This window comes from Strongylocentrotus purpuratus, unplaced genomic scaffold, assembly GCF_000002235.5.
Source record: "Strongylocentrotus purpuratus isolate Spur 01 unplaced genomic scaffold, Spur_5.0 spur5_scaffold_12, whole genome shotgun sequence".
NCBI classification, from domain to species: Eukaryota; Metazoa; Echinodermata; class Echinoidea; order Camarodonta; family Strongylocentrotidae; genus Strongylocentrotus; species Strongylocentrotus purpuratus.
Genome location: NW_022145597.1, coordinates 6,077,366 through 6,101,902, shown reverse-complemented (window position 1 = coordinate 6,101,902; position 24,537 = coordinate 6,077,366). Strand labels below are relative to the sequence as shown.

General features: G+C 38.0%; 1 protein-coding gene across 1 annotated transcript; it reads left to right on the top strand.

Annotated features, from left to right (window-relative positions):
• The first annotated feature begins 2,077 nt into the window (after window positions 1-2,077).
• Window positions 2,078-23,662, top strand: LOC590867 (nuclear receptor subfamily 2 group E member 1-like). The gene is made up of 7 exons (XM_790454.3): window positions 2,078-2,390; window positions 4,712-4,945; window positions 11,356-11,820; window positions 19,579-19,813; window positions 20,583-20,739; window positions 21,295-21,418; window positions 23,427-23,662. Exons 1-7 carry the CDS (start codon window positions 2,387-2,389, stop codon window positions 23,657-23,659), a joined length of 1,452 nt encoding a protein of 483 aa, XP_795547.1. The 5' UTR covers window positions 2,078-2,386; the 3' UTR covers window positions 23,660-23,662.
• Window positions 23,663-24,537: the final 875 nt, after the last annotated feature.

Below are 24,537 nucleotides of genomic sequence, written 5' to 3'. Positions count from 1 at the left end.
GAGAGAGAGAGAGAGAAACAAAATCAAGAGGTGACAGATTCTCGTCCATACAGCGTCTGACTTGTTGATGACTTAGCAATCTCCGATACATCACTTCATCTTGACTCACGGTAGAATGAGAGAGGAAGAGAGAGAGAGAGAGAGAGAGAGAGAGAGAGAGAGAGAGAGAGGGGAGAGGTTTGAGGATCGCATCAAAAGATGAATCTTTCATCCCGGTGGAGTTTGACAAATTACCATCGCTACACGAGCGCGAACAATACAGCAGAGAGATCGACATTAAATAAACGTCGTGTATTACTGCTATGATGATGGATGCGCTATTATTCGCACTACCTCCCTGAAGGTTTAAAACGATTGGAGAAGCTTTATAGATCTACCTCTCCTCTTTTCATTTTTTCCTCTCCCCTCTCTCTCTCTCGTTCTCTCTCTCACGAATACTTTCATTTCTTTTTTTTCTGCCTGTACCATTCTTGCAGTTTTTTATGGCGAATAGTGCTTATCGATTGAGCAACTGATTAAACAGAATTAGCGATCTGAAGGGTGAGATGCTTGGTACGATAGATCAGAGAGCGAGAAGCCGTGCGTCGCCGTCATACCACTTGGGCCGTTCCATCCATCGCGCATCCCCCTTTTGGAAATCATAATTCATTGGAATTGATTAACTGGTTATATCACTGGGCACACAATGGAATAATTACTTGATGTTTGTCTTTTTTCGAGTGTCTGACTAAGCCGCATGCCCTTTGTCGAATTTTTAATCCGTGCGACGTACTCGTGGTGTATTTGTTTAAATTTTCGATGGTCCTTCTCTTTTTCTCCTTTATACTAAAAATAAATAAATCATATGAGTCATTTGAAAAGATAGAAATGTAGAAAAGACATTCTTAATCGATGATGATATGGCCTGTAATTGTTTTTAAATCTCAAACTAGTCAAATTGATGGCAAAACCGCGATTCAGTTTTTCAAATTTGACCTAAAATCGTATTTGGAAAAAACTATTTTTCATTTACTTTCAAAGGTCAGTCACAGAAGAAATTATGATAGTTGTCATTCATTAAGATGATAAAAAATAACTTCACGATAACCCTGTGGAACAGAAAGGAGAGTGATGTAGAGAGAGAGGTCATAAGAATAACTAGAGAAAGATTGGAGAGTGCGAAGAAAAATATAAACAGTATAGGGAGAGACAGATAGAAAGAGAGAGAGAGAGGGAAAGAATATAAATGATAGAGAAAGAGAGAAAGAAATAGAGAGCGGGGGACCGAGAAAAAGAGAGATATGAAATGGAGAGGGTAAAGATAATGGGAAAGAATAAAAGAGAAAAGGTGAGGTTTAAGACGGAGATAAAGAGAGAGAGAGAGAGAGAGAGAGAGAGAGAGAGAGAGAGAGATAAAACATCTACAACAGAAATAAGAGAAAGGGAAGAGAATAGAAGATAGAGTGAGGGAGCGAGAGGGGGCTTGACAAGCCTTTTGAATTCCTTATTATCCGGAGGGTGTGCCAACAAAAACGAGATCCGCATAATTCAGACCGCCCCACAGTATGAAAACTTTCATCCATTGACGAAAACAGCTTCAACAAATCACTTCTCTCCTTATCCCCTCTCCCTCTCTCTCTCTCTGTCTCTCTCTCTCTCTCTCTCTCTGTCTCTCTCTCTGTCTCTCTCTCTCTCTCGCACACACACACACACACACACACGCACTCACTTCGCACCTTCACGCCTTTGAATAAAAACGAACTGGTAAGACGCCTTCCGATGCAATGCAGGGCTGTAAACTCGGTGCTCCAGATACCGAAATCTGAACAAGAGAGAGAGGAAGAGGGGAAATCGAAAGACGGAGACAGAGAGAGAGAAAAAAGAGAGAGAGAGAGAGACAGAGGGAGAGAGAGAGAAGAAAAAGTAGCGGCCGAGCATCAAGCTTCCTCCCTACCCCGTTAATCTTCGTAAGTCTTCTCGTGGTTTAGGGATTAGCAAACTAGAAAGTGGGCGAGAGTCATTTAGATCTCCCTGACTTGCAGTGCAGGACGCCACGGAGTGACGACGAAGGACGACATCATCACACGCGCGGCAACTTTTCAACTAAGCGGAGCGTATAAATTTTGATCGTCTGCGAACACCTCAGTTCGCTCACTTCAGAGTTTTCACTCCCTTTGACAAACCATTCGATGCTGCGACTTCAAAATATCTGAGTATATCATCTTCGGACAACTTTAAAAGAAAAGAACTTTTAAGGAATTACTACTTCGCTGGACGTAATACGAGTTTCACTGGAATGCCAGTTCGCATCTAACTTTAAGAGTATCTTTGCTGTTCCGAGCTGGATTTTTACCGAAACATATTTTGATAGCATCATTAATACAGGATTTATTTTCTTAACAGCACTATGGGTAAGTATTTGTTTTAGTTATTTATTACATTTTATTTTGTTCCATTTCTCTTATCCTCTGAAGTAGGATGACAGTTATTTAACTTTTAAACATATCTTTACGATTCTTTAAATTGTTCCAAACTTAGAAAATATAAATGGTTTGAAGATCGAAAGTCTAAATATGAAAGAGATTACCAAGTTTTAATGTTTTGGAAAGACGAACGAAAATTATTTGATTAAAAGAAGAAATAACGAAGAGTCCTGATTATTATCTAGAGAGGACAAATTAATAAATTCAAATGATTTTATTTCTCATGCAAAAACATAATACAATGAATAAGTATATTACAAACAAATATGCAATCGAACGACAAATATAATAGAGAAAAGAGGAACTAACTGGGAGCAGAGCTCGTTGAAGTGTTAGTTCCTCAGATGCTGTTTTACAATATAACGTGAACAAAGTGATTTCATTAGACAGCATAAAAAGTCGAATAGAAGTTAATTGCATTGATTAAAAGTAGCAGTACAGGAAGAAGAAAAATTATTCCAGGAAAACTGTAAACAATAAATAAAATGATCTTAGTTTGCAGTAAATGGTTTCACAATGTTCTGATTGTTTCTTAACTTATTTTACTTACTTCTACAGAGCACAAATCAAGCATCTCATTAGAAAGCATAAAATGGTAAAATAGAAGTTAATCACTTAAGTAGCAGTATTAGGACAGAAAAAACAATTCCAGGAAAACTGTCAACATTGAGTAAAAGTAACTTTTAGAAATATATCTTGCTTAAATCTAACAGAATGTTAAGATTGTGTCATCCTTATTAAACAGTGTTAGATTTTTATAAAATTCTTGTAGGTATGCTTAATACAAATAAGAAGACTTGAATTTGTAGCAGAAATCAATCTTTACATGCTGACATTATTTTATTGAATTCATACAAAATATGTTCTTTTGTAAAGCTGCATTTTCGCTCTTACATGATACATTTAAATAGGTTACAGCTCATTTCAAACTAATATTTTTCAAAGGGCTTCATATTCTACATGTGAATTAGTATGGTTTCGTGGTGAGATCGTAATTTGTTAATCTCGAGGTTGTTTGGCGTTAAAATATAAGAACAGTTTTTTATTCTATGGTATCAGTGATGCTCTTATAATTTTTGAGAAATCTTACGCTACTGGGTGAAATCCATTTGTGAATAAAAAGAAGAGTTTTGCTTCATGAATGTTTGTGCATTGAGTTTGTTGCCTATTTTACATGAAGGGATATTTCCTATTACATAATAAAGTTTTGGAAATGTGAATGTTTGAGCTGTGTAGAAATAAGTTGTTTTTTGTGACGAAGCTCTTGCCAAACTTTATGTAACTTTTGAATTCGAACCCTGCTAACTGTGTTTAAGGGACCATGTGATATGTATACTGCCATTCATACTTGAATTGGATTCAATCGAATAACAAAGTTAAAAAAAGTTACTTAAATACAGAGAAAGAATTTGAATTTTTAAAGCTAACTTTTTCACAACATTATTTATAAAAATAACTATATTCATCTTTTGATAGATGACCTAACTCAGATCACTCTAATCATAATCCTTATGAAATGGTCTTCATCTTTTTAAATCAACTTAGCTCAATTGATACAAATTACGCTCTAGAAAATTTCTTTTTCCTATTTTTTTCACCAACTTTCCACTAAAAACATTATGTCGCACTTACAAATAGATTTTCTTCTCTGTCCTATGGCAGATATTCGTTTGAAACGTTTCCTTCTTCGTATTTTCATTTTCTGAAATCATACAAATTCTACGTTTGAAACTTTTGTCTTTTTCATCTGTTTATCACTCAAAAACTGCAAAACATATTTGCCCCTTTTGAAACGTATTCTTATTCGACTGTTCACTTTACCCATTCCTTAACATTCATACTTTGAAACATTGCGTCTTCTTTTTTGTCTTTTCAATCAAATTCAATATCATTGCTCATAGGCATATCATACATAAAATATGTGTTTCCTTTTTGTTTTACATATTAGTGCACTCATATCATATACAAATCAGAATTTTTTGTTCGTATTTTCTTACTTTACTCATCAAATCTTAGAAATATTATGTTTGAATCATATCTCTTTTTCGTCTTTTCACTTCACTCGAATCAACTATATCATACGTTTGAAATATATTCCGTTTTCCTTCTTGTCAAGCATTACTCTAATCAAATCTTTCAATAAAAATACAGTAAAGAAAGTATTCATCGTGTATTCACAAATCATTTTGCCACGATTGCTAAGATCTTTCTCCTTCATCTTTGAACATTCATATCCCCCATGCATGCAGGTCGGACGTTACCCAACCCTGTGCCGTGTAAGGTGTGCGGCGACAAAAGCTACGGCAAGCACTACGGCGTCTACTGCTGCGACGGCTGTAGCTGCTTCTTCAAGCGAAGCATCAGGAGGAATATGCGCTACACGTGCATTGGCAAAGGCAACTGCCTAGTGGACAAGGCAAGGAGAAACTGGTGTCCGTACTGCAGGCTCAAGAAGTGCTTTGCGGTTAATATGAATAAGTCAGGTGAGTTTAATGGATTGAATTCTCTTCTGAAATATGATACAAAACACACGATCGCATAGACGTTCGAAAAAGTCAATTAAAGCGCCATTTTAATCCCCGTTTAGTTGTACATTTACGTCCCATAAAAATTATGTTTGGATTGCGTAGCCATCATAGAAATGTGTGCAAAATCGACACCTGAATGATTGACAAGGCCATTAAAAGCGTCTTTTTAATTCCTTGAAAGCTTTTGCAATCTTTGTCAGTGTGTCTGAGAATGGCAACGTGATCATTATCTTTTTGCAATTTCTGCTGTAGGAATAGGCAATGTCACACTGTAACCTCTTTCGCTCCATTTTTTTTGACAAGGTTATAATTTATATTCATGTAATTTATATACATTCATTATTTCAAGAAGTGAAACTATTTTCATTATTGAAATGATTAAAAAGCTGTTTCGTGTCAATATCTTGAAGTCGCCCGACTTTGTACACTTGTTAACAAATAAAACATATTTGAAACTCATATTTTACACTTAGTTCAAGCCTAAATATAAAAATTGCATTCGATAATCGATGATATACGTTTCATGTTGTATCTTGAACGGAGAATGTTTTGAGAGGCTCAAATTGTTCTTATCATATTACGTCTTAATTTTTTGTCTTGTATCCCCCTTACCTTGGAACCTCCATCTATATTTTTCAACAATTCTACCCACTCTACTACATTAGTCATTTGTAGTCCTAAACTTAAAAGGTGTTTAGATCATATATCATTTGAAAAGTTCCTTTTTTCTATATTCAACTTACCAGTGATGCGGACGATGTACTTTCATGCTAGAAATTATAATTCATTTATGATTAATTCAAAGTAACATTTTTTTCCCCTTCTCGTTTGTATATAAAATTACTCGAATAATATAAGAAATACAAAGTGACATGAATTGTTTTGAAGAGTACATTAACACTAGGAAGAAGGCATTAATTAATTAAGTGTGGGCTCGTGTCGGGTAAGCCTGCATAGAAGAATATAATCTCAAATAAAATGTAAGATTGCGAAACTTTTATAACGTAACCGATGGACATGCTATCGATTAGATCAGCCAATATGGGAATTGATGTTCTCAAGCTGAGAAAGGTTCAATCGAAATTGGAATTTATGCAACTGACGGGACATTTCATTAAATATCGATACCTATTTGTCGTCTGACAAATATGAGTTTTGCTTTCAAAGTTCGCACGCGCCATTGAAAAACATTCACTGGGTCTGTCGTATTCATATTCGGGCTTCATGGGTTATTTTGTTTTATTAGTGGCGTTTCGCTCAGCTATTGTGTTAAGTACCAAGAAAGTTTCGCTTAGAGCGAATATCTTATGAAAACATACACTGTTTACCCAGACGTCATTTATATTTTGGTGTTAGAGCAATTCGAGTTGGCTTAATCATCAGTTAAAAAAAAAGAAAAGTTCAAATCATTCTTGTATTTATCTTCTCGAATGATAACCAATAAAGGAAGATCATTCGAGTCAGTGTTGAACAAAATATCAGGATGGAATAGTACTATGACATAATCATCATAAGGTCCAGACACCTTCCTTAGACATGGTCTTTGATTCTATTTGATTTTGCTATTTTCTTTGTTATCTCTTTTGATATTTAACCCAGTCTTGCCAGCGAAAAAGAATAATACAATATTCAAAGAGAGCCCAATACTGCTTTTTTTTAACCTTATCCGATTTTTTCCCCTCCTCGTGCTTTCTCTTCTTTCTTTTTTTGCAAAGACTGATACCCATTCTTCTATAAAGAAACGTTCCAATTCTGTTAGTTTCACTTATTATAATAGTTTCTAAGAAATGGCATCACTCTAAAAGGTGTATCATCATTGACAGTTATCGTGGTGATGTTATTTTAGTTAACGTAAGATGACCCAAATCCAGCCAAAACAATTAAGAATTAGTACTCTTTGTTCAGATTAGTTAGTCATCTGATTATTACCTCCATCATCATGCAAGTCTCCGCAAGCTTTCATTTGAACTTGCAAAAAGATTGTTTGAGTGTGATTGATCAATACGGAAGCAAGATGAATGTGCAACGCCCGCCTCAAAAAGTCATCCGGTTACCATGACAACGTACTCCGAACATAGTCGCAGTCATCATGCTCTCCCGTTATGCCAAACACTGGAGCTTGTCCTACTAAATCTAACACTGACTGGTGCTATAGAACCTTGCTGTTCTGTTCCTTGACGCTTGATACTAATAGATTTCCATGTTATTGCAGGGATTTTGACTTAGTTCTTGCTCACAATGCTGCTGAACAATGCCCCAATTTTACCCAGCACACGACTTTAACAAGAGCGTACATTGCGCGCTGACTCTTGCTTAAACAGGCGGTACTACAAACCAAAGTCAAATGGGTAACAAGAAACGATTCTTTTCTTCCCAAACTTGTGCGAGGTCCTCCGTCACCAGGAGACTATTTTGTGAAGGGTGCGACTTACACGTGGTGGGTACACAATAGATCTTAAGAGTTTTAAAAGAGATCCCCTTTTACGCTCTCTTTCCGAAGTCTAAAAATCAACCAGCGTTAAGCTCCTGGCTCGCTCCGCAGTTTTGGGTTAAGCCGCGACGCGCGCGCGCATGCATGCACACGCGAATCGCGGCGACTTATCCACCGCATACCTCGCGTTAGAGAGCAAACAATCTTTTGAAAATAGAAAAGCATTGTGAGATGTAATTTGGCCTGCGCTGCTGGTTGTAAACACGGCGTGAGTTTAGAGGACCCTTCGCCTCATCGGAGGGTTGTGGATAATTTGATACACCAGTGGAACAATGAGATAAGTTTAATACGGAACGGTGCAGTTAGGATGCAAGCCTTCAAGAGGTTACGCGGTAAAAAGTCGGCGGGTATTTGTGGACGGGTGGGGCTCTGCTATTGTTCGCAATAAGTGGCCATTGACACTGGAGCGTGCGCAAGGCATGGGCGGCTTTTGTCGACGGACTTGGAGTAAGTAAACTGAACAAAATCAAAGAAATGAGAACAGTTCGAGCGAAACAAGGTCCAATATATACAGCACATGTTGTCATTATCAGTATTAATCGAGGCACCATACCATCGCTGTAAGGAACAAAGCCGGTCCTGCCCTGGCGACATTTACACAGCCGCTGCATTAACTGTATCCGGTTTCCTCTTGCTAATCGTGAACTGAGGCGTTTTTTACGCCACTGCCTCGGCCGGCTTGGCCTAAACGCCACCCCATATATGTCGTCAGCCTTTTCCAGCCCTGCCCCCCTGTAAACGGTCGGTGGTTTATTATTACATTTCCTTTCGGGGACAGGCACAATCTATTTTTTACCAGGCTAGATTTATTAAATGGTGTCCTGATACAAACGACTTGTGTGTACAACCATTCACACCGCGACGCGCCCCTACGCACCTATGACCTGCTCCCTACACAATGGGGGTTGGCACGTTTGATGAAAAAACCCGCGGAGAACCTGGCATCAGGGGTTTATAACGTCGTCGCTCCCCTAACTGCCGGGTGCATAATACTCGCACTCTTGACTGTTTGGGGGTTCCTCATAAAAGTAAATTAAGTCAAGTTCGACTCGTTAACATTGGTATTGAAATAATCCACCATCCTTCAAATGGTTGTTTTGATATTTTTCTCTTTTTTAATTAAGGAATTCATAAAGACTCATTGGCCCGAAGTCACAAAGGAGGTTTGTCGACAAACCTAGGTGTATGTACGTCATAATTATGACGCGTTTTGACGCGTTTTTACAAACCGTCATTATCATGACGCGCATAAACCTAGGTTTGTCGACAAACCTCCTTTGTGAATTCGGGCCATTATAACTCCTAAGAAATACAAGAACATTGTCAACACAGTCAATGAATTAGAGCAGAAAATATGACAGTTAACAAAAACATTGAGAAACCGTGGGGTGAATACAGGATTTTGTTATACATTAAGAGAAGAAAAAGAAATTAAAAAGCAGGAGAAAAATCATGTGATATTAGAAAATTGAAATAGAACGGAATATGATGTGGGAGAGGGGTCGATGATAAATGACGTTATTACACTGTCGCTCATATAGGTGGAATATTTTTGTTTTACCCCAATTTATGGAATTATTTTAAAAATAATTAAAAAATAATAGATCTAGATAAAAGTATACATTCTCAGATTTTATTGAATAATAAGTTGCAAATGTGTGTTTTGCGTGACTGCTAAAGCATGTGTATGCTTCTATGCTTATCAAATAGGGGACCTACGCTCTTAAGTCAGTAATGAAGATTAATGCCCCACAAAAGGGCACTAATATAGCACATCGACACGGTTTTGATCCTGGGGCTCACAGTTACATGGCCATTGCTTTGTCACTGAACCATGACTGTTCGCAGCGGGGGCTAGGGTAGGGGGGCAGTTTCCATAAATAAAATAAAAAACACAAAATGCAATAATTTTTCAATAATTTATCGCATTTTACCCTGGTCTTAAACATAAACAAATCCTCTGGTTGGCCATGCATTATGGCTCAAGGCATGGGCACAGAGAGGATTTTTTTATGTTGGGAACCGGGGTAAAATGCAATAGATTATTGGAAAATTATTGACAAAATGCATCTGCCTAAATTATTTTACTGAAAAATGTGGAATGACTGGCAAATGAGCACTGAAGATAACAAAAAATTAAGGGGGCTGCCCGATCCGATGGATCCTTGCCCTCAATTATGATGTATCAAACTTCCAATTGTTATCGATGTCTTCAAACCTTCTTGATTCAAAACCTTGATAATGTAATCATCAACGAGGCTTGATTATTAAAAATGAAGCCATGCATGTCCGATGACGAAAGTGAGAATGAAAAGGAAAAAAAATCGCTTACCAAACGCAAATGACGCAGAAAATGATAGTTTGCCCACTTTTAATTTATTTGAGCATGAGCAATTAAGTATTTATCACACTACAATATGATGAAAGATATTATTAGCTAGAAGTTATTGGAAAAGTTGGATTGGATTATGTGGCAAACAAGAATACATGTAATTGGTTAATGCTACTTAGAATTATAACAAAATGACGAAAACTACAAAAAGTGCAAAACATCCCCACACGGATACAAGTAGGCATATATGGGACAACGCCCCCCCCCCCCACACACACACACACACACGCATACACTTGGTCGTAAATTTTGGTTCAAATCTACCATAAATTGTCATGAATAGTTCTGTTTGAAGCCCTTCTGGATCTAAAGAGACAATTCAAATTGTGGGAACGCTAATTTAAGATTGATACATTTTCATGAAATATTGCTAATACATGTATGACATCCTTCCACGTCAGATTAAAACAATTAACATGAAGGCGAAAACCCACAACTTTTTTTTTGTTTCTGTCATCAAAACCATGCAAAACTTAACCTTCTTTTTAAATGGTGTGGGAGTTTAAAAAAAAAATCATTTTCAGTGAGAAGTAAAGGATGTAGACTGTAGAGGAGACCATACATTGCAGAGCTATGAAAGGAGAAGATGATTGTGATGACGTAATGAATGGTCATGAAGTTCACGCATTTCCTCACATTGAATTCGATGGTGTTGATAATTCGTGACGACGTTTGATATACAACTTCAAACGTTTAAATAAATACATTGATATAATGTTTCGCTCGGAATTTCTTTAGAGGGGGGGGGGGGGGCTGTATGCTTTTTCTTCATTGTTTGTTTTTTACTTTTGCTTGTCGGTATTGTTGGTGGTTGTTTGAGAGGAGGTGTTCCACAAAACTTTCTGGGCAAAGGTGTCATGCGAATTTTCCGGTCAGATATATCTTTAGATTATAGGAATTTCATTTCGAATACTTGTCGAGCACTACAAATCGTCTTTTCATTGAAACCATTAGATATTACAATATACATTTACATCATTCAATGTCTCGAAATAAATCAGGCAAAGGATCTCCAACACTTTGTTAAAACAATTCGACAAAACAGACGTCCAATATAACGTATACACAAAGGGCATACGTATTTATCTCTCCTAAGTCATTTTGTGTGACATTCCTTGTATAATGCTGATTATAAGCATAGGAATGAAACATTCGAAAACCTTAAATTAGCAAAAGAAAAAGTACGCGAATTATAAATATAATTTTAATTCCAAAAGTAAGAAGATTTTTTTTTTTTTAATAAAAAAGAAACTACATCATCATCACCCCTACAAAGGAAGACGTTTCTCTTTCAAGTTATCTAGGATTCGAGTTTTTACATCATGAATATAATTTTGCTTGTAGTAAAAACTTTCTTCTAAATATCATACCACGAAAGATATACAGATAGTGATGTGAGCATCTCAGTGGTATGTATATACATTATCATGACAACTTGCATTGTTAAAATTATTCTTTCTCTTCTTCTTTTCTTTCATTAAGCTGTTCAAGAAGAGAGAGGGCCACGTAAGAAGAAGCCCCAACAGCAAGTCAAGGCAGGTCACTGCTCAGCCAGCGGACGCCCTTCTGATCTCCGCCGGGCCGGCGGCGGCGGCTCTAAAGCCTCGTTCCGCCCATTCCAACCATGGAACACCAACCAACACAAACACGCCCCTTTCGCTGCTGCCGACCTCGACGCCATGTCTCCCAGTGGTAGCGCCTTTCGGGTCGTGCCTGTGCGAAATGGACACGGTGGGCGGGTCCCGATGCTGGCGAGCCACGCCCACTTTCCAGGTCTGCAATTCCAGCTCCACCTACCGCCCATGGCGGCCGCGGCGGCGGCAGCAGCAGCAGCAGCTCGGGGTGAGGGTGGTGGACTTGAGCGGCACATCGCCGTCTTCTCTACCCAGAGCGCTGCGGCAGCTCACCTGACTCAAGCTGCCGCCATGCGATCCGATGATAATGCAGGTATGTCAATTAAACGAAGTAAAAGCACTATGAATATATCAAAAAAATAACAAATCAAGCAAGATGATTTTTTTTATAGAAAATTGCCAGCTTATTCTTCGACCGTATAATTATGTTGCCTCTCATCTATTGGAAATGTTACTCAAATTGTTTCTATAGACTTGATAGACGTTCGATGTTTATCAATTTCGTCACATTTTGAATGTTCCATAATCTTTGCCAAGAGCGGCAAGAAGAGAGTGGGAGCGAGTGAGGAGGATGGGTATACAAAGTAATGGAGAGTAATGAGAGAGGAAAACAGAAAAGAAAGAAGATGAGAATGAGAAAAAAGGTGAAAAAAGCAGGAGGGAGAGAGACAAATAGTTAGGGACAGAGATTTTGAAAGAGAATTAAAGGCACACTGCCATACTTGTAGCTACTTGCTCCCTCTATATAGAAAACGTCCCCAATCGGTGCCTGTTGGTCCCCCATGATCCTCTTTGTCTTATGTTAATTGAGAGCTGAGTTAATGAGATAGCCACCTGTCACAGTGACCTCGATGGCTCGCTGTGTGGTCTAATCGCTTCTTGCTCAGTAGTGGTGACGGTCTTTAAAGCAATGAGGTGACGATGAAATTGGTCTTTTGCATTTGAAAAAAAGCAATATGTAATATGCATTATAGAAATATTGTCAGGGAAGATTTAAACTAGGAACTTATTTCTGAGGAAACGGAACAAGAATGTTGACCTCGATAACTGCATTAAAAAGTAAAACGAGAAAAAACTGTGACATAATTGTAGCGAATTGCAATTCTACCAATTTTTTCATCAGTTTTCCAAAGTTCTTTAGCAAACTGCCTGCTATGAATGATAGATTTAGGCAAAATTCTCGAACCATGTTAATTTTTGCTTAAACCTCTTCTTTTTTTTTCAAGCAGCGAACTTTCCTCTGCGCTTAAGGAAATGAACGTTTAAAAAAAGTGCAGCTGCTCTCAAGCTCTTCAACATTCGTAGTGTAAAATATTTAGATGATTTCGCGTACCCTATCATTTTATCGCTGATAATCATTCCTCTATATCTACCTGAAAACTGAACAATTATCTGAAAGTCTTTGAATTATCACACTCTCCTTTCCGAACCATGTGTGTTCTCAAGCATTCGCTCGGTTAAATCACCTCCAAATGAAAGGGAGAAATATAGTTACCAACTTTTTGTCTGTCTCTCTTTCCCTCTTTCTCTGTCTCTCTCACCCTCTCTATCTCCTGCCGTTGTATATTGAAAATGTATTATTATTTGAACCATCACACCCTCGCTTGCAAATTATATGTTTTCTCAAGCATTCGGTGTGCTAACTCACCTCGAAAAGAAAGAGAGATTTATAGTGAGCCAACGTTTTGACTCTCTCCATCTCTCTGGCGCTTTGAAGTGAAATTTTACTTTAAATTATTCCTTCAAGTATCACACTTTCGATTGCAAACCATAAGTTTTCTCAAGCATTCGCTGGGTTAAATCACCTCGAAAAGAAAAAGAGAAAACGAAGTAAGCAACTTGTTGACTCTGTCTCTCTCTCTCTGACGCGGTAAGCCACAATTCAAGTCGCCCCAAAGTGACACTCTGTCGCCATTTCTCAAACCAGGCGGAACAAGGTATCATTCCTTTCGTATTGAGGGGGAAAGGAGTTGAGAATAACACTTTGAGTCGCCCCAAAACTCACACTCTGTCGCCATTCCTTAAACTAGGAGCGGAACGAGACATTATATCTTTCATATTGACGGTGTGGGGGGCGGGTGAGTTTAGCAATTTCACTGGTTTCACAAACTTTCACTCTGTTGCCATTTTCTATAAACTGCAAAGACATAAAGTCCTTCATGTTAAATGAATAACTCCAAACTTTCACCTCATCGCTCAATACAATTATGGGCGCACCAAGACATTATTTCTTTTTATATTATGTGGTTTGAGAAGGAAGATAAGGAGAGGTGATTATATAGCATATTGTACACGAGGTGTCATTATGAAGGCAAATTATGAATAAACCAATGAAAAGTGTTTGCATTTTTCATTTTGCATTCATTTTTTGTACGATATACCTCTTAAACATGATTTTCAAAGGCCGTATCCTTCCCTCCCATATTTCATTTCAATAATCTCGATGAAACCTTTTATCACAATGTCACAACCTCGCGACTTCAGTTAATATATATGATTTCACGGATTTAACTTTCAAAACAGGAATGTTATCACCCCTTTTGCACTTTATTTATCCATTCGTTTTTTCTTCAATTATTCGGGTTTTATTAGCATTAAAAGTAATAATAAAATATAATAACTGATACCTGTAGTCTGAAGATATTATAGATAAACGTAAACTTATTAAACATCAAAGTCATGAATGAAAAATATGGTCCTAGGAAACAGTTTGATGAAACTCCACCCAATGTTGAGTAAAAAGGGAATCTGCATATCTGTTGAATATAAGATTTTACATAATACTGAGTAAAATGTGCCCCCAATCGGTTAAATTTGACTCAATATTGGGTACTTTGTATGGCCTAAACACAGAGTGTAAGTCTTCGTATGCATTCAGGGAGGGGTGAGTGGGACCCTTACAAACCCCCTTCTTACCTCCCACCATTCTTAGATCACATTTGCTCAAAAGTGCTACGGCCATCAAAGTCTAAAAATCTGAATTATTCATGACGAAACAGTGCCTTCTCTCAATCTCTAGCAAAACAGAAAAATAGAGACATCGCGATTGTCTTAACCCCCACAGCTCCGGGGGACATTAATGGATGTGTTTGCCCGCGAGAGCCCGGCTGCTAAAAGGTTAAGTAAAGATAAGCGTCTACCCCCACCATACACCTTGCCTTTCAATAAGTGAGCCACAATGACGCGAGCTGCCAGAAACTTGAATAATTCACCGTTTTCCGATCGATTGGTTTGAGTGAAGATCAGGAGGCTAAAAACGGGAAGGTTTTTAGGAGAAAAGGCAGGGATAGTCTTCTTCGAAAGACCAGATAAATCTGTCATTTTCTTAGAATGCCTTGCTACCGTTGATGGTTTGTCTGAAGATTTTATAGAAGAAAATGCAAACATTGTCTCCTATCTACCAGCAATTTTATCTACTGCTTAAAATACCCTGCCATGTGGGTTTAATTTTTTTTAGGAGAAAATGCATGAATATTTTTCTTCAAAAGACCATGTCATAAATTTCAATCAATATCGTTGATTTTTTTAGGCTGAGGATTTGTAAAGAAAGCGATCATAGTATCCTTAGAAAGACAAGAAAATATATTCTCTACTTAGAATGCCTCAATATCGATGCTTGTTAGGTCTGAAAGGTTTTTTAGAAGAAAAAACAAAGATAGTTACATTCACATCTCTATCACATAAATAAACCTCACAAAAGAGGATATCACAGGATATTCTAGATGTGATGGAAAGCAAGGAGAGAGAATAAAAAAATAAAGCAAAATATGCAATGAAGCAAAAGACACATGGATCAATGAATAATGGGAGGATTTTAATAGAAAACACATCAAAAACAGCGCCATATCATATAAGATAATCAAAGAAGTAGTCTGTAAAAAGAATATGCACTGTGTGGCTTCAAAGCTAAGGATAGCTCAAAGCATATATGGATAAAGATAGACATAAGAAAAGTGGTCTAAATATGTATAAATATGTTCAATTATGTGAGAGGTCAAAAATTAATTCGGTTCCTATAAAATGCCTTGCTATTACTTGCTATAGGTCTAAAGAGTTTGGAGGGAAAGAGAAAGGAAAGATAGACTTGTTTTCTTGAAAAGACTATTATCATATTTCCATTAGTTTAATTTTCTCATTCTTTACTCTCATAGATTTCAATGTCTGAAGCGATCATATTATTTATAACGAACGAGAATTACACCAGATGGAGAGAGAAAAAAAAATAACATCCGACGTTATGATTTTACCGAAAGCAAATGTATTAATTTACTCCCTACTCCTCCTCTTCATTCTTTTCCTTCTTTTCTTCATCGTCATCATTGTCGTCATTAACCTCATTATTACGTCATGATGGCTACAGCTCTTGTCATCATACTCTTTGATATTATATTCATAATTCCTATACTTACTCATCCAATATTCTGTGTGTATTTTTTAGATATCTTTACCCATACTTGTTATCGCAAGTACCAGTCTATCTATCTATCTGTCTATCTATCCATATATTCATATATCTGTGTATCCTTCTACGTACCCGTCTATCTATCGATTATCTATCTGCACGTGTATTTGATTAATTATTTATTCTGCTGTCTCTCTCTCTCTCTCTGTCAATATTTCCCCCTTATTTTTCTGTAATCATCTATCGCCCATTGTTATTTTATCGTTTTGTCTACATGTATATCGTGTCTTGCAATGATCCATTATCCGATCGACGGATATGTGCTCAGTCTGCTCTTTGACATTATAATTCCCCCGCATGTCTTGTCTTTTGAGCGCTTGTGTTTTTCAACCGTCTTCTCCTCTATCGCTATAATTAATATCTTCTCCTTCACCTATTCTTTCCTCTGGATATCATCATCATTACGTAATTATCGCCCATCTTCATCTTCTCACACACTGTTTCCTTAACCTCTCATCACGAATCCCCTCCAATTCCCTCCGTCCTTCGATCTGCATCCCTCCTCTCGCTCGCGATCTCCGGCGGCAAAGACCTGACAACAAAGATCGAACACCGGCGCGCATCACCAACCGTCTTGCTAACTTGGCCTGGTCACCGATACATCGAGCTCCGCGACTGACCAACATCAGAAAGCATCTGAACAAGCTCGGCGCTGACAACTAATCAATGCCGAGGCACGGCCATCCGTCACTGGAAAACAGACGCGAGTTAAAAAACCAGGGCCCTCTAAGTTGCGAAGGGACCAGCGATTTAAAGCCAAAAATACAAGGATGGTCTAAAATGATGAAGAGGAAAGCTGCTGTGAACAATCAAAACCTGATTGACGGCGTGTACTTGCTTATTGATCCGCTGGAAAAATAGTTCCCGCTCCCAGGCGATATGGATAATAAGATTTTACGAGTTTGGTTTATCGATCTTTTTACTTTTGCTGTTTAGGGTGCAGCATCGGTATTTTCATTTTCTCAATATTCTCACATTCTCTCTCCATCTCTCTCTCTCTCTTTCTACATACATCCATCCATCTGTCCATTTCATCTCTTCTTCTTTAGAGAATGTCTACTTCACTTTTTGCATCTGGCAGTTCACACCTCCTGCATGTTACCCTGTTTCTCACTTATTCGCTATTGCCTTCTTTACAGCTAAGTCAAGCACTCCAATCGTCATGTTTAATTCTGAAATATCTTTTAGCTTTCCCAGCTCTCCTCTTTATGATTCATATATATTTCCATAATTATTCATTATGTTTTTGTGTGTGTCTTCATTTTTTTCTCCGTTCAATCTCCTTCCTTCTCTCGTGTTTTAATCTACTTCTTTTCATCCTTATGTTTTATTTTTGTTTTTGCATTCCCCTTTTTATAATGTTGCAACCTATACCCCCTCTCTATTTGCTATACCTGACCAAAACTTTCTTGCTCTTGCCCCCCTCCTTTTTTTCTCTCATTCTCTCTCTCTCTCTCTCTCTCTCTCTCTCTCTCTCCCTCTTTTTATCGTCTTTCTCTTTTGCTCTTGGTCTTGTCTCACTTCTCTCTACATAATTAAATATGGATCTCTTCTTTCTCTCTCTCTATTTCTCTCTCTCTCTGTCTCACTGTCTCTATCTATCTATCTCTCCATCTCTCCCCCTCCCTTCTCCTCTCTTCCTCGGCATCCCGCCCTTCTCTCCTCAAGTAATTGTGCATGCATCCCTCGTTCGCAGCATCATAGACCGCAGTGATTATTGGTCTAATCAAGTTTATCGAAGATGAAGATGGGTTTAGCCAAGAAAAGTTTGGAGGCGAGCCCCGAACGGAGTATTTACTCAGGAGATGCTCTACGGTAAAGGGGCCGAGGATGAGATGAGATGAGATGAGAGGCCAGAGAAAATGATTAGGTTTTGTTCTCACCAATCTCTCTCTCTCTCTCTCTCTCTCTCTCGTTTTCTCGTAATTTCTGACTCTGTCTCTCCGTCTTTCTCTTTCTCTCTCTCTCTCTCTGTATCTTTATATATTTCTCTTACTATATAACTCACCCCCTCTCTCTCTCTCTCTCTCTCTCTCTCTCTCTCTCCCTTTCTCTCTCTCTCTCTCTCTCTCTCTCTCTCTCTCTCTCTCATTCCCTCTCTATCTTTCTGCTTCTCATCCGTTTGCCATTCTACCTATATATTTCTATATCTCCCTCTGTCCAGTTATCTGTCTTTCTCTTCCTCCACTCCCTTTTCAATATATTTGTGTAATAATTATATACATTTTAAAATACATGTATCATCCTGTTTTTGTCTATTTTTTTTTTGGGGGGGGGGGGGGGTAGGGGCTCCCTCTCCACTTATCCCCTTATATATATAAAATATCTCCGTCTCTCTCTCTCTCTCTCTCTCTCTCTCTCTCTCTCTCTTTCCCTCTTTATCACCGTCTTTCTCCCGAGTCCCTCTTTCCCCCTTTTATAGTTGATATTTCTATCTCTCCCTTTCTCTATCTCCCCTTTTCACCGTTTCATGTCTATGTGCGTGTCTTTCTGCTTCTCTCTCTCTCTCTCTCTTTCTCTCTAACGCACAGTCACACACATCATCTCTCTTTACTTTCCATTTCCTTAAACAATATCATCCTCACTCTTCTATCTTTGGCGAGCCAATATAAACGCATTAAGCCAGCTCGATGGTCAAAGGCATTATCACATTTCGTCTTGTTACACGAAGCGAGATCTTTTATTTTCTCAGCGACTGTTGATTTAAACCGTTTGCTTTCATACCACTCGACTAAAAAACAAAGTTTGTTTGATATCCACTTTCGGCGCGTAACAAGCAATTAAATATTGATAAAAGGAGGGGGAGAGAAAGAGGAGGAAAAGCTAGCAATTGAGAGGATGCTTTCAACCAACACACATGAAAAAGAAAACAAGAAAAAGAGAGAAAAAGAGACTGAGAGAGAGAGAGAGAGAGAGGGAGAGAGCGATAGATTGAATAGAGGGGCACGAAGGGGGAGGGGCATACACACGAATCAAAATGTAAAACACAGACAGATCAATAATTGATTAAATTACATGATAGAATCTGAGGAGATGCATTTTTTAACTTGTTGATAATCAATATTCGTGCAGGAATTTTACAAACCAGTCAGATCAATAGTTTCACGTCTTTTTCATGTCTTTTTACGTTTCAAGTGTTTTTGCGTGACGTTACAAAATATGACATTTGCTTTTCGTCCCTCATTTTAAATCTATTTTAGTATTTCAATTTCATTTTGAAGATAATGTGATCGTATTTTCCTTTTTTATTGTAGTTGAGTAATTCAAACTTGAACGTGAATTTGATTTACATTCAATGCGTTCATGATCGTTGTGGAAAATAATCATCACAACAGAATTACTGATTTTGTAATAACAGTTTTACATTTACTGTATACTACCACAAACGTAAAGATTGCACAGATTATTATACCAGTTAAGAAGGCCAATTTATTTCAGATGATCAGACGATCACAAGAAGGTGAAATAATGAAATAACACAATGGACCTTTTCTCCGATTTTCATTTCTATCAATGATTATTGATCGTTCTATGATTATATCTCATAAGAATGATTGAAATAAAATAATAATTAAGAGCCTTTTTTTGTCTTACTTCTCACCAATACAGGAGCTAGTACAAGCCCAGTCAGCTCTGGATCCGAGCGGAGCTCGACCTCCTCCGTTCCCGCTGCTAGCCCGCCCCAACTTGTCCCGTGGCTGCCTCGTTCTCCCATGCTCGCAGCCAACTTCCCTCTCGCTATGTGTACCTCTCCCCGACTCTCCGGCGCATCAGCCATCGAAGAGGCCGCTACGCAGATCATCATCCATGCGCTAAGGACGTCGAAATCAGTGCAACCATTCAGGTGAGTGGTAGTCGAGATCGTTGACGATGTCGTGATAATTTTTTAATTTCAATGGTTCTTTATTTCCTTGTTATTACTAATATATATCTCAGCAAATGTCATCAACCCCTATGGTTCATGATAATGTGGAATAAAATGATACGCCTTGGCGTAAATGTGCAATGCTCTTTCTTTCTTTATTTGCCATTTCTTGTCTATTCGTTTCTTATTTTTCACGAATGAATGGAATTTGCTATGATTTAAATTTGAATGATTACTTTACAACACTAAATTCGTGTTTTCCTAATATGTCTTTCTCTCTTGAACGTGTGACCACAAAATGCATAGGCTTATCCACTCCATCTTTACCTTTTTTTAAAAAAATAAAGTTGACATCGTTATCGTCATCTTTTATAAAATTGTGGAAGTTAGAATATTGATATAAACCGTTTTATTTGAATGAAATAGTATTAATTCTCTACCAAGCCCAATTTTTAACTCCATGCACACTAAATGCAACTGTGTTTTCTGCCAGTAAAACATCTAAAACAGATAGGCTATGTGCAATATTCCTTACTGACACTATACATTCCAATAAACTCAATAAATTCCAGTCAAGTAAAAGTTGCAGGATGTGAATATTATGATATTGAAATATTTTCTATTTTCTATTTTAAATGAATTAGAATATACACTGTCAAATGTCCATACGACTAGATGTACAGTTGTAAGTAAACTTGCAATGACATTGTAGTTATGATGAAAATGTCCATGTTATTTTTTTTCACAGGGCGTTAGACCCATGGGACCAAAATAGCCTATTACAAGAATGTTGGGCGGAGCTTTTCCTGCTCCACGCCGCCTACTGGCCCCCCGCAGACTTCTGCGCTCTGCTAAGCCACTCCCACCTACGGATGGACGATGCCAAGACAGAAACAGACTCAAAAGTAAGTGCACAAACTGTTCTTGTTTCAGTTTAATATGAAATGAAATATAGTTACATCAAAACTGAACCCCGACATGAACAGAAATCATATTATACGTATGGGTGTATAGGGAAATTAAAAGAGGAGCAACATTCAGCCGCTTTGAGATTAAACTCGTCATCGTGTGAAAATGTTTTACCATAATTGTTTGCTAACAAATAAGACATTTTCCTCTTATCAAAAAACATACTCAAAGCGTGTTATTGACGCCCCTGTTAGGCCCATACAACGAATCTTGTCGATACATCTTTATTGTTATTAGCAGGACGTGCCTTTGACCAAATCGAATGAAATCATTTTTCTGTAATGGAAAGCAGATTTAATATGCCACAGGTTTAGATAAAAAGATAATATAAATACCTGAACCCAACATTATTTCAAAAAAGTAAGATAATGACATTTATCAATAAAATTTACTTTAGTTCTTTGATTCGTTTTTGATAATACTTGTTCACTGATTTAGCTATGTCCATTTAAATTGATTTTTCACATTCCCTCTATTGTCTCCAATTACAGGGTGCGACACGTCGAAAGAGCGAAGTCGTGGATGACATCCAAGAGATCACAGTACGACTACGAACCCTGAACCTTAGCACCCACGAGTTCGCTTTCCTGGAGGCAATCGTTCTCTTTAAACCAGGTAAGACAATCAATATAAATCTTTTTTTCTTAATGCATCTTACTTCTTAAATGCCAGTATCAGATTTTTATTCAGAAGGTGGCATATTACATGTTTAGTTGGTGGGGAGTGGGGGTGGGGAGGGGGGGGGGGCACTGACATCCATGAAATAGTACGACTACGAACCCTTACTCTTAGCACGCACGAGTTCGCTTTCCTCAAGGCAATCGTTCTCTTTAAACCAGACAGGTAAGACAGTCAATATTAACCTTACATGACATGTCAAAATAATCAGTCATTGATACCGATAGTGGCCTGTACTTATAGCGAAGAAGAAGAAGAAGAAGAAGAAGAAGAAGAAGATAGTGGCATGGCAAATGTCCAATTTGGTGTACTTGTGCGTGGGGGTATATACTGGTATTCAACATATCACAGTTCGATTACGAACCCTTAACCTTAGCAATTTCCAATTCACTTTCCTTGAGGCGACCGTTCTCTTTAAACCAGGTAGACAATCAATATTCATCTTACTTCTTGGAGCAACTGTTCTCTTTAAACCAGATAAGAGAATCAATATTTACCTTACTTCAGACATGTCAGAATAATCAGCCACTGATACGGAAAGTGCCATGGTTGTGTCCAGTTGTGTGGGTATGTACATGACTAAGTGTATATGTGGGGGAGGGCGGGGGGGGGGGGGGGCGTATACTGGCATTCAATATATCACGGGACGATTACGAACCCTCAATATTAGCAATATTTTGTTCGCTTTTCTTGAGGCAATAGTTTTTTAAAACCAGATAAGACAACCAATATTCATCTTACTTCTAAACAGCCATTCACAATTTTTTTTAATACAGACACTAAAAGAGTGTGTACCCAGTCGTTGTTTTTTTTTGGGGGGGAGGGGGTACACTGGCATTTAAGATACCATCCGATTACGAACCCATAGCCTGAGAACCCACGAGTTCATTTTCCTTGAAGGAATCGTCCTCTTTCAACTATATTATGAAAAAAATCTTCATGATATTGAAATATTAAGCCCGGGGTTCGTAATAACCAAACTAGCTGTTATGCATGCGCCATTAACCAATCAATACAATGCAATACTCCTATATATTAACTATGTTTTCGCTAGGAGGTCGAAACCAAGGATTATTTCCTCACAACTGATTTTTGATAAATTAAACATTTCTCAGTGATAGAGTAAACTACCATCGCCAATACCGACAAGTTCTTTTAGAAATACAAGCAGGCGACCTGCCGCCGATATTGATTCAGCCAAGTTGAATTTCCGCCGCTTTTTATCGCCTGCTGCATTGAGAATCACAGCGCGCGCGAGTGAGAGTGAGAGCGGGGGAGCGTGCAGGCTTCGCTGTTCGTGGAAGGAAGGTTCGGAGTGGTTCGCTGACTCGTAAATGCAGTGAGACGCACTTGAAATTACCAAACAGCCTTGTTAATGATCTTTAGTCCGTAAGGATTGGTAGTAAATCAAGGAATATCGGGGAGGGGGAGAGGGCGTGAATCTAAACGGTTTATTAAGCCCGTACAAGCCCAATTGACAATGGTAATGATGGTGTTGTGTACGTGAATCCAGCCAAGGGGAAACAATTAAGACGAGATGGGAGTGAGCGAAACAACCGAGCACCTGATTGTCTCTGGGTCTTTGAAACTTTTTTCTGACCCCTCTGTTATCTTCTTTTTCTCCCCCCCCCCCCCGTATAAACCTCCACTCGTTCCTTCATATCCTTTTGTGTAATCTTATGTTTTCTAGTACCCTTATTTATTATAAATGCTAATTGAATATCTGTCACATTCAAACATCATCGAACTTTCATTTGAACTTCTAGCCAGTTCCTCGAAGAATTTTTTCTTTTCCCCCAACCTGCAATATTATTGTTGTTATTAGACATGCTAGAGGAGACTGGTTACTTTCAATTATTTGATAGTCATTCATTGGTTAATAAGTTGGTTGAACAAAAGTTACTAATTTCCATCTTTTATTTCTTATATTTCCCCTTTACTACAGATACCAAAGGAACGCTTCGAGAAAAGAGCAAGGTGGAATTCTTTCGCGACCAATCGCAGGTGGTTCTCGCGCAGTACGAGAATATCGTGCATCCCGAAAGTCCCGCGAGATTCGGCAAACTGCTGCTCACAATGCCCGCACTGAAGCGAGTCGGAACGGAAAATCTAGAAGAACTGTTTTTCAGGAGGACTTTAGGAAAAGTGCAAATCGAGAAGATCCTGGAAAGAATGTGAAAAACTGTGATTTTAAAGCAATGAAAAATGATAATGACCATTATTGTAACGAGGATGTGGAATAACGAAATGTAATGTAACTATTTTGTAAATGAGTCTACTGGCAGAGGGTTGCCAACCGTCTGTCAACGGAATAATGTGCAAGAAGAATTTAAGAAACAACCCAGAGACATCTTGGCAATATAATATAAGCCTACCTCTACAAAAGAACAGTGCTAAGAGGGCATTGAAAATGGACCTTTAGTAATGCATCATCTCTTCGACCACCGTTATTATCATGATGAGGTGAACTATTTTCCAGCTTAACGGACTACGCCATCAGAGGTCGCACTCACACCACGTTTTCTAGTGTCCCTTTATAAAGGGACACTAACGTTTTTAAGACTTTAATAGCATTAAAAGTAACCAGAGTTTGAATTAAACCTGTTAACGCAGGCATATTTCAACTACGTAGCGATGTAATCATTGAAAGCTATTTATTTTTTCAGTGATGTAGTTGAGGCTGGCAGTTTCAAGCCATGAAGCCGATGAAAATATTACCTTCCATAAGTTTCGTGACTCGGTTCGAGGCCGAAACTAAGACGATTTATGTATGGCCTCGAAGACGAACTCTACTAAAACACTAGTCATCTACGTCTACTGAAGATAGAAAGTTTGTTTAAAGTAAAAGAAGAATAATTGTTCATTGATATCATGAAATCATGCACAAATATATAATGTTAGAGATAGCTACTGTGTAACTTTGTTGTTTTATTAGAAAAAATAACTTTTATAGGGGCAATATATATAATTCTATTTTCGTCCACGTTGGATCGAAAATCTGTAAAGGAATATAGTTACAACGATTTTTTATTTTGTAGCCCTACGATGAAAATACA

Excerpts from the sequence above, each read along its gene's own strand:
- LOC590867 (XM_790454.3), top strand. Across the intron at positions 11,821-19,578 it reads GCGATCCGATGATAATGCAG|GAGCTAGTACAAGCCCAGTC; the intron begins GTATGTCAATTA and ends TCACCAATACAG. Across the intron at positions 21,419-23,426 it reads AATCGTTCTCTTTAAACCAG|ATACCAAAGGAACGCTTCGA; the intron begins GTAAGACAATCA and ends CCTTTACTACAG.